The sequence below is a fragment of the Symphodus melops genome (genome assembly GCF_947650265.1).
Source record: "Symphodus melops genome assembly, chromosome: 10".
NCBI classification, from domain to species: domain Eukaryota; kingdom Metazoa; phylum Chordata; class Actinopteri; order Labriformes; family Labridae; genus Symphodus; species Symphodus melops.
The window spans coordinates 9833863-9846258 of NC_136700.1; the positions used below are offsets into that span (position 1 = coordinate 9833863).

At 40.9% G+C, this 12396-nt stretch overlaps 2 protein-coding genes across 5 annotated transcripts in view; one reads left to right on the forward strand and one right to left on the reverse strand.

Moving 5' to 3' along the window:
• The window catches only part of schip1 (schwannomin interacting protein 1), a 188043-nt gene that overhangs the window by 172888 nt on the left and 2759 nt on the right, over positions 1-12396 (forward strand). For all 4 annotated transcript variants that reach the window (XM_079354265.1, XM_079354267.1, XM_079354266.1 and 1 more), the window contains 3 exons: positions 4601-4719; positions 6714-6831; positions 7438-7635. In XM_079354265.1, the coding sequence (XP_079210391.1) occupies positions 4601-4719; positions 6714-6831; positions 7438-7635 (435 nt within the window). The remainder of the gene's footprint in view (positions 1-4600; positions 4720-6713; positions 6832-7437; positions 7636-12396) is intronic.
• Positions 1-12396, reverse strand: part of trim59 (tripartite motif containing 59) — a 117531-nt gene that overhangs the window by 18527 nt on the left and 86608 nt on the right. The window lies entirely within an intron of this gene.

Consider the following 12396-nt stretch of genomic DNA (forward strand, 5'->3'; position numbering starts at 1 on the left):
TGTCTTGAAAAATATTACTGCAACAAGTGTTCTCATCTCGGTTAGTGTATTTCATAAAAGGTGACACATTCGCCTTACATTGCATGTGACTAGTTATTACAAAATGCAGTTGTAGTCACATCTAAAATTGTAACATCTGTGGCAACCTTAAAGCTCGAAAGCAGAGTCAAAACATGCTCTTTCAGAAGACATGTTGACCTTGTATTTGTTTGTAGAGCTGTGAGCTCAGCAGCAGTTCACCGTCAGGTCTGGGATGTACTGTATTAGAGTGAGGCTGCCCCAAATCTTAAACACTCATGTCATAATTCTGTGTGTTGATTCATGAAACAGAAATTTAGGCTGTACTCACAGGACGTGGTATGTGCTTGCGTGTGTGTTTATGTTTGTGTGAACAGTATAGGTTCTTGTCTGCAATCAGGGAGTGAGCTATCAGTGGATGAAAAGCCTTCATTGTGCAAAAAAAAAAGAAAATAGTGAGGAGAAAAACACTATTAATAAATGAAGTGGATGATTTAAATGCCTTTCCTTTTGGCATTTTTTTAATTAAAGGGGGCCTTAAAGGGAGACAGAGTAATTAAAAAAAAGCAGAAACCTAGGCATGTATAGACACAGCCGTATTTAAACACATCTCAGATCTTAACTACTAAACAATTTCGAGAAACACAAACCAGCAATTTGGTGGAGGATGCTCTTTGTTAGCACAGATAATTGAATTCCTCCCTCTCCGCTAATATAGATTTTCAGGGTAGATTTGAGGGCTCATAACAAGCACCATGTTGCCCAAAGCCAAGGCTAAACAACCTTGCGGATGAATGGCTTGCAGCGCAGAGTGGAGGCGAAAATGTCTTTGTCAATGAGGGTTATTCAGCAGAGGAAATTGCTTGGTGAATTTGAGGAAAAACACAAATTAGCGCAATTGTGTTGCCCCCCCCAGATCTAATTTGGACTGTGACAACTCTGGAGCTCAAGGCCAGGAAATGAAGAAGGTGGTTAGAGCTTTCACTCATTCTCTCTCTCTCGCACTCCTCTCTCTCTCTCTCTCTCTCTCTCTCTCATCATGTTAAAACAGAGATTCAGATTTTTGACCAACTAATCAAAAAAAAAACAGCGAAAGGATGCTGCTAACGACCATCTAGTTTTACCATGGGAAGGTTTTCTGCCCATATGTGTTCAAAGTTTGTAAGCCACACCTGGAAGAGGAGAAATCTGAAAACACGGACACAAGATAGGATTTAAAAGTGTCCTATATACAATTGATAATTTTCTGAAAATCCGTTTTACATTATGAGATTAAGATTTGAGGAATTGGCTCTTTTGTAGAAAAGTAAGGAAATGCATGTCTGCTCATCTCACACCTCCACTTCTCAGTGGCCCATTTTACACCTTTATAAATGGTTTATTGGCCTTCAATGACGGCTTTTTTTTTTCTTTCTTTTTTTTACCACAAACAGCCCACCCAGATTCACACTCACAAGCACACAACACAAACACGCTGTAGGTGATGTTGATACAAAGGCAGGCGGTTGTGTTGTAAAACAGATGTGTGAGGTGAAAGCAGCTGAAGACCAGGGACAACTTCTGACCAGTGCTCCTTTGAGATTGTTTCCCCTCACTCTTTATCACTCATGATCTTGTGTTTATCTTGTGTCATTTCACACAAACGTAAACCCAAATGTAAATTCAAAATAAAAAGAAAACTAGATTAGCAGCCAAAGGCACCAGAGAAAAGCAATGTTTTAAGACCACTTTTAAAAGAACTTAAATTTTCTACAGACCTCAGCATGACAGCTTCTTCTTGGTTTTGGATAGTTTTCAGGAATAAACTAGATTTAAAGATGACACTCTCCAACTGGACAAGTCTTAACATGAGCCTACAACCTTCATCTAAGCCACTGTGTTGTCTTGCATCGGCAAACGGTTGAGAGAATGACAGTAGCTGTGAAGTTTGGGGTGTGGCTGATTGGGTTTTCTTCTGATGCAACATTTCCACCGAGCTTTCCTGAACGTGGCACTTCTATCCCCAACCAGCCCTCAGCAAAACCTTCATGTTACATTTATTGCTGCCTTCGCCACATGAGGGAAGCAAACAGTTATCAATGCTCAATGAACCTGCTGCTCAGGTTTTCTTTTACTCAGAGCAGCTGCTCTTTGTAACAGCTTGACTGACAGTGTGTCAGCTGAGCTGAGGTCAGGCTTGTATGAGTGATGTGTGCGCACGGAAATGTACGCCTGCCCTCTACCACTCAGGCTGCTGTAGCTCCTTTAAACTTAAACTCTCAAGTGAGTTCAACATGACTCCCCAGGCTGGCTTTCAACACACAAATACACACACACACACACACACACACACACACACACACACACACACACACACACACATATGAACCAATTCACAGGAGCAGTGCCAAGTCCAACCCTTTAAATGCCAGTGTGTGTACAGAGCTTGTTTTGCGGCCTCTTGTGTGGAGTGGGATTATGATAATTTGTCCTTGGTGAAGACACCAACGCCTGCACAAAATGACAGACAGACAGACAGACAGACAGACAGACAGACAGACAGACAGACAGACAGACAGACAGACAGACAGACAGACAGACAGACAGACAGACAGACAGACAGACAGACAGACAGACAGACAGACAGACAGACAGACAGACAGAACATAAGTGGGAGAGAGGTGAAGCTGTGATAAGCAACTTGGAGGGGAAAGAAAAGAGCGACTTGTATACCTGATACTGTAGCTGGAGGCTGAAGTGGAGACGGAAGGAGATGAGTGGAATTGTGGATAATGAGGAAGAGAGCAGGACGAGAGACTGGATCAGGTGGGTACAGACACAACAGGAATGAGAGACGAGAGACACATGAGAATAGTGGCAGATGTGTAGAGGAGCATAAGGGAAATTAAAGAAAAAAAGAGAGATTCTAAGAGGACCATCGAGCCATCAGACTCCCCTTATAAGCTTTTTAACCTTTAAAGTCAAATTTAATTCAACAGACTTTCCAAATAGAAATGTAGGTTATTTGACAAAGTTTACTTTTACTAATTTGACTCTCATGAATAAAAATCACTTCCACTACATCGAACTCTGATCACTTGTTCATTTAGCACAAAAAAAATATTTTATATATTAAAGCATAGAAATGACAAGATGTGTACACATTATACAGCAATATATAGAAAGACCTGAAAAAAAACACTGCAAAACCTCATACTGCAAGACAAACAAGCATACATGCTGCAAAGCTTTCTGTGACTCGTATGAATGTGAAATATTGTTTTTGTAAATGAAATATTGCACATATATAATACGGAAGTGCCCGATAACAAGAGAAGAACAATGATTTGTCACGTTATTTGTCCTTTGAGATGAACAGATGCGTATGAAATAAGTGTTTTGTTGTCTCGTAGTTAATCCTGTACATGGAACCCTGCAGTCCTCCTTCGATGTCTCAGGGTGTCAATGTCAACAGTTACAAAATGTGAAGATGCCTTCTACCATGAGTCCGAAAATGGCATTATGTATGACTAGAATCATTTAAAAATGTTAAGACCCAGGGTATTAGTCTTCAAAACTTTCTTTCCCCTTCGTCCTGTCCTTGAGGCTTTTCCGATTTCTGTTTGGGAGAAGAGCACGAGGAAAGCTGATGCCGTGCTTAGGCTGTGTGTCTAACAGACTGTGAACATTTTGCAGGGAGGGTTCACGGGACCGTGCAAAGTCCTTCATGTATCATCAAATATCTATCTATGCTCTTATACTTCTGTGCAACAGTAGCGGTTGAATTGAACTCTCTCCATTAGATTAGAAGCAGTGACTTGTTAGCTGTTTGCACCTCAGTTGGACGCGTTTACCTGCAATCAGACCAGACTTCCTGGTGGGGGGAATGGCTGTGAATGATGTCTAAAGTGCTGCCAAAGCTGAAGCTTCGCTCAGTGAGGAATTCAGGCTTGGGAGAAGGCCAACAGAGAATGCCTCTGGTGTTGTGTAATGTTGGGATTCTGGCAGATTTAAACTAGTATGAAAATGCATTTACTGTTCTTCCTCTGGAGTTTACCATACACAAACGTAATCCAGCCTAAGTCCTGCATTAGAAGATCTGCTCTGTGTTGGAGGGTTTTTGGGTTTCCTCACTTGTTGTTTTCTGAGCCAACAGCGCCACCTGCCTGTGAACACGGGCACTGCCACCTTTTATGATCCCGACGAAGATATTTTTACACTTTTTTCGTCGTGCTTCGGCTGACTCCACACTTTGCATCACAGCGAGTTGGTGTGACACTAAACCTCTGACTGCAAATCAAGTAGAAGCTGCTGCTATTAATATCCCAGCACCTGTGATTAGGACTGTCAGAGAGTGCGAACAGTGCTTCTATTTGTGCACACAGACAGTCACATGGGGGGGGAAGAGGGTGATGCAGCATGACAGGGAACTATATTTAAGTTTTTGGATTTCAGGTGCAATGACGACAAGCATCCACCCTGCTGAAGACACCAAATCCCCACCAGCCTGAGCCTGACCTTGGATCAACTTCAAAATGAGTCTTCAAAACGAGCACTAAAATGTAACCTTACCTTACCTTACCTTGTTTGTCTTCTGTTTCAGGCCCAAAAGAATGAGAGGGAGTCTATCAGGCAGAAGTTGGCCCTGGGTAGTTTCTTTGATGATGGACCCGGTATCTACACCAGCTGCAGCAAGAGCGGCAAACCTAGCCTGTCCTCACGGTGAGATCTCTGACCTTTCACGAAACAAAACAAAAAGATTTGTAAGTAGCTAGTCATTTTAAGGGTCACATACTCCCCTGAAGAAGGGGATTCTACACAACAGTGACAACAGAAGTTTAAATGTCATAGCAACGTGAATCAAGTGCACACAAGGGTTAAGACACAATACATGGAATTAATCTAAAAGTCCAAGCTCAGTCATGGCTACCAGTAAAGAAAGGAAAAACAGGAGGAAGAGAGTGATGGGAAGCAGAGAGGATTTGTGCTGCGTGAATGACAAAAATCAGACAGTGAGCCTTCTGGTGCTCTCACTTCCTAAAAGGCACACATAGGGCATAAACACGCACGCACACACACACACACACACACACACACTGAGGACTAACCACTTCCTACACTAAACCTTCCTGGAACTTGATGCTCTGTAAACATTAAAGGGCTCTTTGTATTACTGTCGGTAGAATCATGTGGTTTTCGCAATCTTACTGCAACACATCGGTGATTGGTTGTGATGCTTCATGCCTCAATGACAGGAAAAAAGGAGGGAGACAGTAAAAGGAAACGTTTGTCAGTTGTTGGTAAAGTCATAGACAAACTGTTCGAGAGCGCTCCCCATCTGATGCCGGCACATATAGTTGAGTATTGAAAAGTTATTTAGTTCGATAAGTATGATTATCTTTTTTTCATGCAGCCATTTGTTTTACAATTCTGTGATTTCTTCTTTGAAGAATGTAGGCTCAAACTGAGTCCTTCTATAACGAGCAATTTCTAGTTATTTTTTCCGACATCTTCACTCACTTAACTCGTTACCTTAGGATAATAAAGATGGCTTTCCTGTTACAGTCATTTATTTCGAGACAACACTTTTTATTCCCCCCCTCCGTCATAAAATTAACTCTGACAAACGATCTGGAAAACATAACGAGAGGCTGACAGCTACCATCACTCACACTACTAAGGTAAATTCAGCCTGTGTTTGGCAGATTCAGAGGCTTGAGATTAATAAGTTAAAATCTCAGGAAAATGTTCTGATGGGAAAATGTGGTTTGAAAAAACTGCTTAGGGCTTCCGTAGACATGCATGTAATTAAAACACTCCAAATGTAGGGAAAGAACTAAAATAATATGATTGAGTGACACATCAAACATTAACATCCTAATGTTATTTATTTTTAACTAAGGTATGTGATGGAGACATTTTCATAAAAAGACATACATACTTTTTCTTTGTAATTGTTTTACTTCAGCTGACATAATACCCAATAAAAACACTTGTGTATTTGCATCAAGCTTAAATTGGCAGAAAAATCTGTCAGGCTGTGCGATGTAGAAGCATCACACTGCCACTCTCTCCACTGAGTTGAAGATACAGCGAGGTTTCTATCGACCTCTATGGTCCTATATTTAATCAGGACTGATTGGATCTATGCTGTGGATCCAATCAGCACGCTGTGTAATTACTGCATTGAATAAGCAGGTTATTGATCCAAAGCGGGTTGTAGCTACACCTAGTGGTATTTTTTTCTTCTACGGCAAGAACAAACACACACACCGGTCTCAGGCAGATTGGATCAGACGTATCGGAGGCTTCCTGGATCGATCCATGTTGAAGACAAGAGGGGAGAAAATTAAAAACACAAGCCCTCCTTCATTTAATCCTCGGCTGGTACTGTGCTCTGGCAATGAGATCAGCTCCCATTTGTTTGGATCTTCATTTCATTTTTCTTTTTTCTTTTCTTTTTTTCACTTGTCATCTCTTAAACTCATAGTGCAGCTTCCAGAATCCTTTACCGAAGCACAGCTCCTTGTTGAACTCACTGGTCATTAGTTTTAACAGCAGTGCTATGTACATTGCGGTCTGCTTTGGCGCTGGTCCGAGTCAATTACAGCAGAATGAGCCAGCATTGAACCGACTTGACTCTTATCTGCATTTATGCTAATATTGACACGTCTCTCCCGATTTTAATCTATCTCCATCTCTGTCTCTCCCTGCAGGCTGCAGAGTGGGATGAACCTACAGATCTGTTTTGTCAATGACAGCGGCAGCGACAAGGACAGTGATGCAGACGACAGTAAGACAGAGACCAGTTTGGACACACCTTTGTCTCCTATGGTAAGCAATGAAGCTCACACAGATTTTTAGATTTAGATGCATATTTTTCTTAAGTATTCAAGAGTAAAAGATAAAGGCAACAGTTTAATTATGAGATGCAGGATTGATGGTATGAAAGTTTAAGAGTGTAAAGATTTGATTTGAAAGTGAACATTGAGAATGAAAGCAGTGAAATGAGGAAGATTTTTAACATGAATCAGACACATAGCTAGAGGTTGAGTCCAAGCACGTGTTTTCAGGCCTGCTAATCAATTCATACTCAGAAAACAAGAGTTGAATTGGAAAACCCCATCCCCTGGTCATGGTTGAGTTGTTACATTAACCTCCCGGCGGCCTAAAAAACAATGAACACAAAAAGAGAACGATCACCTCTTCACATGTTTATCCCTGCTCTGCTCCCTGTCAGTGTGCAAAATCTACACATGAAAATGTCAAGAATAAATTAATCCTCCAACCTGGAATGTCTCATCTCTCCCTCCTTTCTCTTACATTTACAATACATTCTTTTCTACCTCATTTGATTTTCTTTTCTCGCTCTTCCTCATTTTTTATTTTTTTGAACCCTTCTTGCCACACTTGTCTTATTGTCCTTCTTCTTCCCTGCAGTCCAAGCAGAGTTCGTCTTACTCGGACAGGGACACCACTGAGGACGACTCGGAGTCTCTGGAGGATATGGACTTCCTGAGTCGACAGAAGAAGCTGCAGGCGGAGGCCAAGCTGGCTCTGGCTATGGCCAAGCCCATGGCCAAGATGCAGGTGGAGGTGGAGAAGCAGAATCGAAAGAAGTCTCCAGTGGCAGACCTGGTTAGTACAAGAATTATGCAGAAATGCTGCATTTAACCCTGAAGGTTTACATCAATACGGACAACATTTCTACTCCCAATTTCCATCCTGGTAAAATGTAAGAATAGGCCTGGACCAAGAGTAATGTAAATCACATACAGCACATATTTATTGTTAGCATGCAAATCTACAGTGCTGCAGTGGAAACAAGAGATCCACACAAATAAGAGATAAGTTACTATAAAAAAAGGTCAAAGCACATTTGCTGCTTTAAGCTTTTCATTTTCCTGATTTGGAAACATACTAACCTATGTGTAAGTTCTTCCATAAGGGATGAAGTGGAGGAGTCTCGTCTCCCCCTAAAGGGGGTCCCCTGTGATATAAACCCACTCACTATACATTATCCGGCTTATTACAGGGCTACTTACTTAAGAAAGGACATGTTTTTAATTATTAAGAAATGATTTCATGGAGGGATAGCATGTTGTTGCTATGTATAGTTAGCTACTTCGTTTGAAGTATTATTGTTAATATCAAGGGCTTCTTCTCCCTGATCAGTTCCTCGTGTCATACATATCCACGAGGATTTTTATCAAAGCGTGTAGGTCTCTAATATCATAACACTCTTTGTTTACGCAACTGATCATCCAGCTGGCACACCTTGTTGTTTTTCCCACACCTCTACGAGCACTTGATGACAGCTTGAAAGCTAAACTGAAGGCTTCAAACACCTCTTTTCGTGGGACGTGCTTATTAATGCATGTCTGATAATTAAGGAAGAACAGTTTGTAATAAGCCTCTGAGGATGTAGCCAAAATAACAATATCAGTGACAACCCAAAACATCATCGTCTTTAGAAATGTTTCTCACACTAATTTAACTTGTGTCTAATGGAAACATGTCAGAGTGACACAGTTTCATCATAAAGGGAGAATCAGATTTAAGTATATTAATAGATAAGGTATAAGTGATTGGTCCATTAGTCAAAGTATGACAGAATACATGTGTATTCCCCCCACCACCACCACCACCACCCCGGTTACTCTGCCCTCATTTAGAGGAAGGAAGCTGATGACGACCCCGCTCATCATTATTTCATACATTTTTATCCACCTCACTGCCTCCTTAGGAGCACACACACCGTCACACTCGCACACCCAAATTGTGAGACTTTAACACACACTGCATTTCTGCGCGGACTCGCAGGCAGAGCCGCGTTACTTATTCAGAGGAGAGAAGGGCAACTCGGCCGGGTCCATCTATAATTCATACAGCGGAAAGCATTGACTTCAGTGTTTAGGGATGTAGCAGTGCTCAGCAGTCAGAAGACATCACTGTCATATCCGGACCGAACACACGCTGAATATTAAGATGTGTTTAAGGCTACAGCCGCCCGCAATGTCCACAACACCAGAGATCCATTCAGCTGCACAAGTTACACGCATTTAATAAGTTGCAAGAACAGACGTGCTCGTAACAGTTTTTTTATGCTGTCTATCCCATGATGAGATTCACATACAGAGAGAAACAAAAAAAAAATACATATAGATATGTCCTCCTATGATCACAGGGGCGGAGCAAATATGCATGGATAAGCTCATGGCAACAGCAGCAACTGATTTGAGTTGAAAATGGCTCATGAAGAATGAAGATGTGCATGCTATTGATTAATAAATCAATCTGTGGTGTTGGAACTGGTGTGTGTCTTTCTGTTACACACGGGTAGCTATTGTCCTCTCTCAACTTGTGATATATCAATATGTGTCATCATAAATACACAATGGACATATTTTCAAGTTCTTGCTATATGACATTATTTTTCTCATAATGAATTTCAAAATTCCTCACAGCAAGGAGGTTCCTGGTTTGACTCTCTATGTGGAGTTCGCCTGTTCTCCCTGTGTGCTCTGGTTACTCCGGCTTCCTCTCACTGTCCAAAGACATGCTCGTTGGGTTAATTGGTGACAATGCCTGTAAGTGTGAATGTGAGTGTGGCTGGTTTTCTGTCCCTATATGTCAGCACAGTCACTGACTGACAATCAGTCCAGTACCCCGCCTCTCACCAGTCCCCCCCCCCCCCCCCCCCCCCCCACGTCCGCAAATGGAAAAAGCAGTATAGATAATGAATAGATGTATGGATGAACATCAAAATGATCACATGACCCTATTTAATCAGTTGTGTAAAGAGAGTAAATGGACGCTGTTATTTTTAAGAACTTTTATACGTATATCTTGGGCAAAAGCTTGAGATTTGAAAATAACTATAATTTAAAAATAACTGAGAATCTCAGCTTCTTTTTAAGAATACATTTGAAATAGAAAGCTTAAATAGCTGAGTGAATGGTTAAAATAGTTAGCGGATCCACATGTGGAACGCTATCTAAGAGTGAATTATTTATGGTTTTGCTAAAATCACCCATAAAGATTTGATAACATTAGCTGTTCAAAGAACAAGAGTCTCTTTTTTCCTGTTAAAAAAATGTAATTTAAAGAAATATTGTACATGATTCATACAAAAATTAAATAAAACATTTGAGAGTTTGTCTTATAAGTAAGATACATTGGACTAATTAGACATAATAAAACAACTCTGCTGTAACAGTGCTGCTCCAAATAAACTGTTTTGCCCTGCTTGCCTGTCAAGGACACAGAATGGGAATTGAGCCAGCACTGTAAGCCTGCATCCAAATGTCTGTGTGTACAGAAAATGTGTTTTTTTCCCCCTCAGATCTGTACAAACAGAAGCATTAAGGGAAAGCGGAAAAAGTCAGAGGGAGAAAAAAAAGGGAGATATTTAGATTCTCAAGTAAAACCTCACATATTTCGGTCAGAGTTTAAGTGTGATATTGAGTCATTGCTGGAGGTTCATCTGTTTCTATTGAACAAATCTGACAGTAATATCAGCCCACACAGAGGGAGAGAGAGAGAGAGACAGAAGCGTGATCAATGTGATCAACAGAAACTCACACCGTGGTCAGTGATGTACAAACCTTTCCTTCCACCCACTCGCGCTGCCTTTGACATTACGTCTCTCTTTACGTCACTCTGAAGTCACCGCCTCGCTTGAAACTGAAACTGATACATGGCAGCCTCCAGTAGAGGTGCAGCAGAGCCAATGTGAAAGTGAAAGAGGGGTGGGGATAAGGTGGCAAGCACGGCCATACACCGACGCACGCAAACACTCGCTCTGCTTGTGCAACACTCGTTACAGAGCAATGGAAGTGTGTCGAGCATTTTCTCACCTACCGATTGAGACCAGAGGTGGAAGAGATGGAGAGGAAAGGAGGAAGACTGGTTTGATGGGAGTGCCAGAGTGTTCTGCATATTTCTGCCGCTGAAAAATCTGAAAAGTACACAACATTTAGTCACATAGTGTGGTTTCTCTGAGCACATGAAGAAACTGCTGCATCACATTCACACACATACTGAAAGCCAGCAGAAGCATTGGTGAAATCCAAATGTACTCATCACAGCGAGTGGAGGGGTAATCGTGAAAATCAGAAGGACTTTTTGGGACAACTTTTGCAGTGCAACTCCAAAACTTCCTTGATGCTTTTCATTTTTACTCATAGGGAAATCATGTGTGATTTCTTACACTAACCACTCGTCGTTACATAATGGATGCTTTCACTACTCAAGGTTTGTGGAATTTTCTGCCAAATAATAAAGACAAGGGAATTTAAGAAGTTCCCATGAGATAGGAAGAATAAAGTTTGACGTGATGGATTTTCAAGTGAATCAGGTTACTGCAGTCAGGTGGTGGACGTTCATGTGTGGGCAGCACTGGCTTATTCAGGAGAATTTGAGTTTACTGTAGATAGTGAACTAACCTACTGTTTATTTTTCTTTTTGTATGTCAGTGTTTGTGACCAAAGAGCAGTGAGCACCTCAAGTAAAAATGACTATTCCCCTCTGTTTCATTATGAGAAGAAATACTTTTCTTTTCAGAATGATCAATGGAATACAAAGCAACAGTCTTTGCTGCTTTAACAGCTTTCGTCAACATTTTCCATTTTAAAATTTTTAAATCATCATTTTTACTGTAAAAGGGAAAGAGAGGGGCTTTTGCCTTTGTTGGACAGGACAGCTGAAGAGAAAGAGATCAGCAAAGAGAAAAGAGATACGGCTTTGTCCACAGTAACCAAAAGTTCCTCACGGGAGCTTATTGGATCCTCAAGTTTTGTTGATAATGTTCTGATCAAGCTGTGATTGATTGTTTCAGAACATATTTAAGATTATTACATTCATTCTGATTTAAATCCTGATCAGTTATTTATCATACATTTAAATAGGTCTATCACCATTTTATACATCACTTTTGGGGGGCAAGAGCTTAATAGTTAAATACAAATATCTCAACGTTGACTCATTGTTTCTGGACTTGTCATAAACTTCAGATGTACTGGACTCAAATTCTACTTGAAATTCAAAATATTTTTCATATGCAATATCGAGATGGACCCCATGTCTCTGATCGTTGGACTTTCATCTAAACAACTGGAAACAACAGCTAGGAAAAGACTGTTTATTGTTTTAACGTTTGCTGCCAGGAAAAACATCCTTTTACACTGGATTACTAACAAAGTTGCATCTGTTGGCGGTTGGCGCAAAATAATTTCTTAACTGATCTCCTTAGAATACTTGACCAGTATCATACACACCAGTATAGACCAGTTCTACAGAGTGTGGCGCCCGTATTTGGACTATATTGGGCCAGACCTTCCGGCCATCCTTTTGAAGGGATTCCTGTACAACTGAATTCTATTGGTAAATGTTGTATAC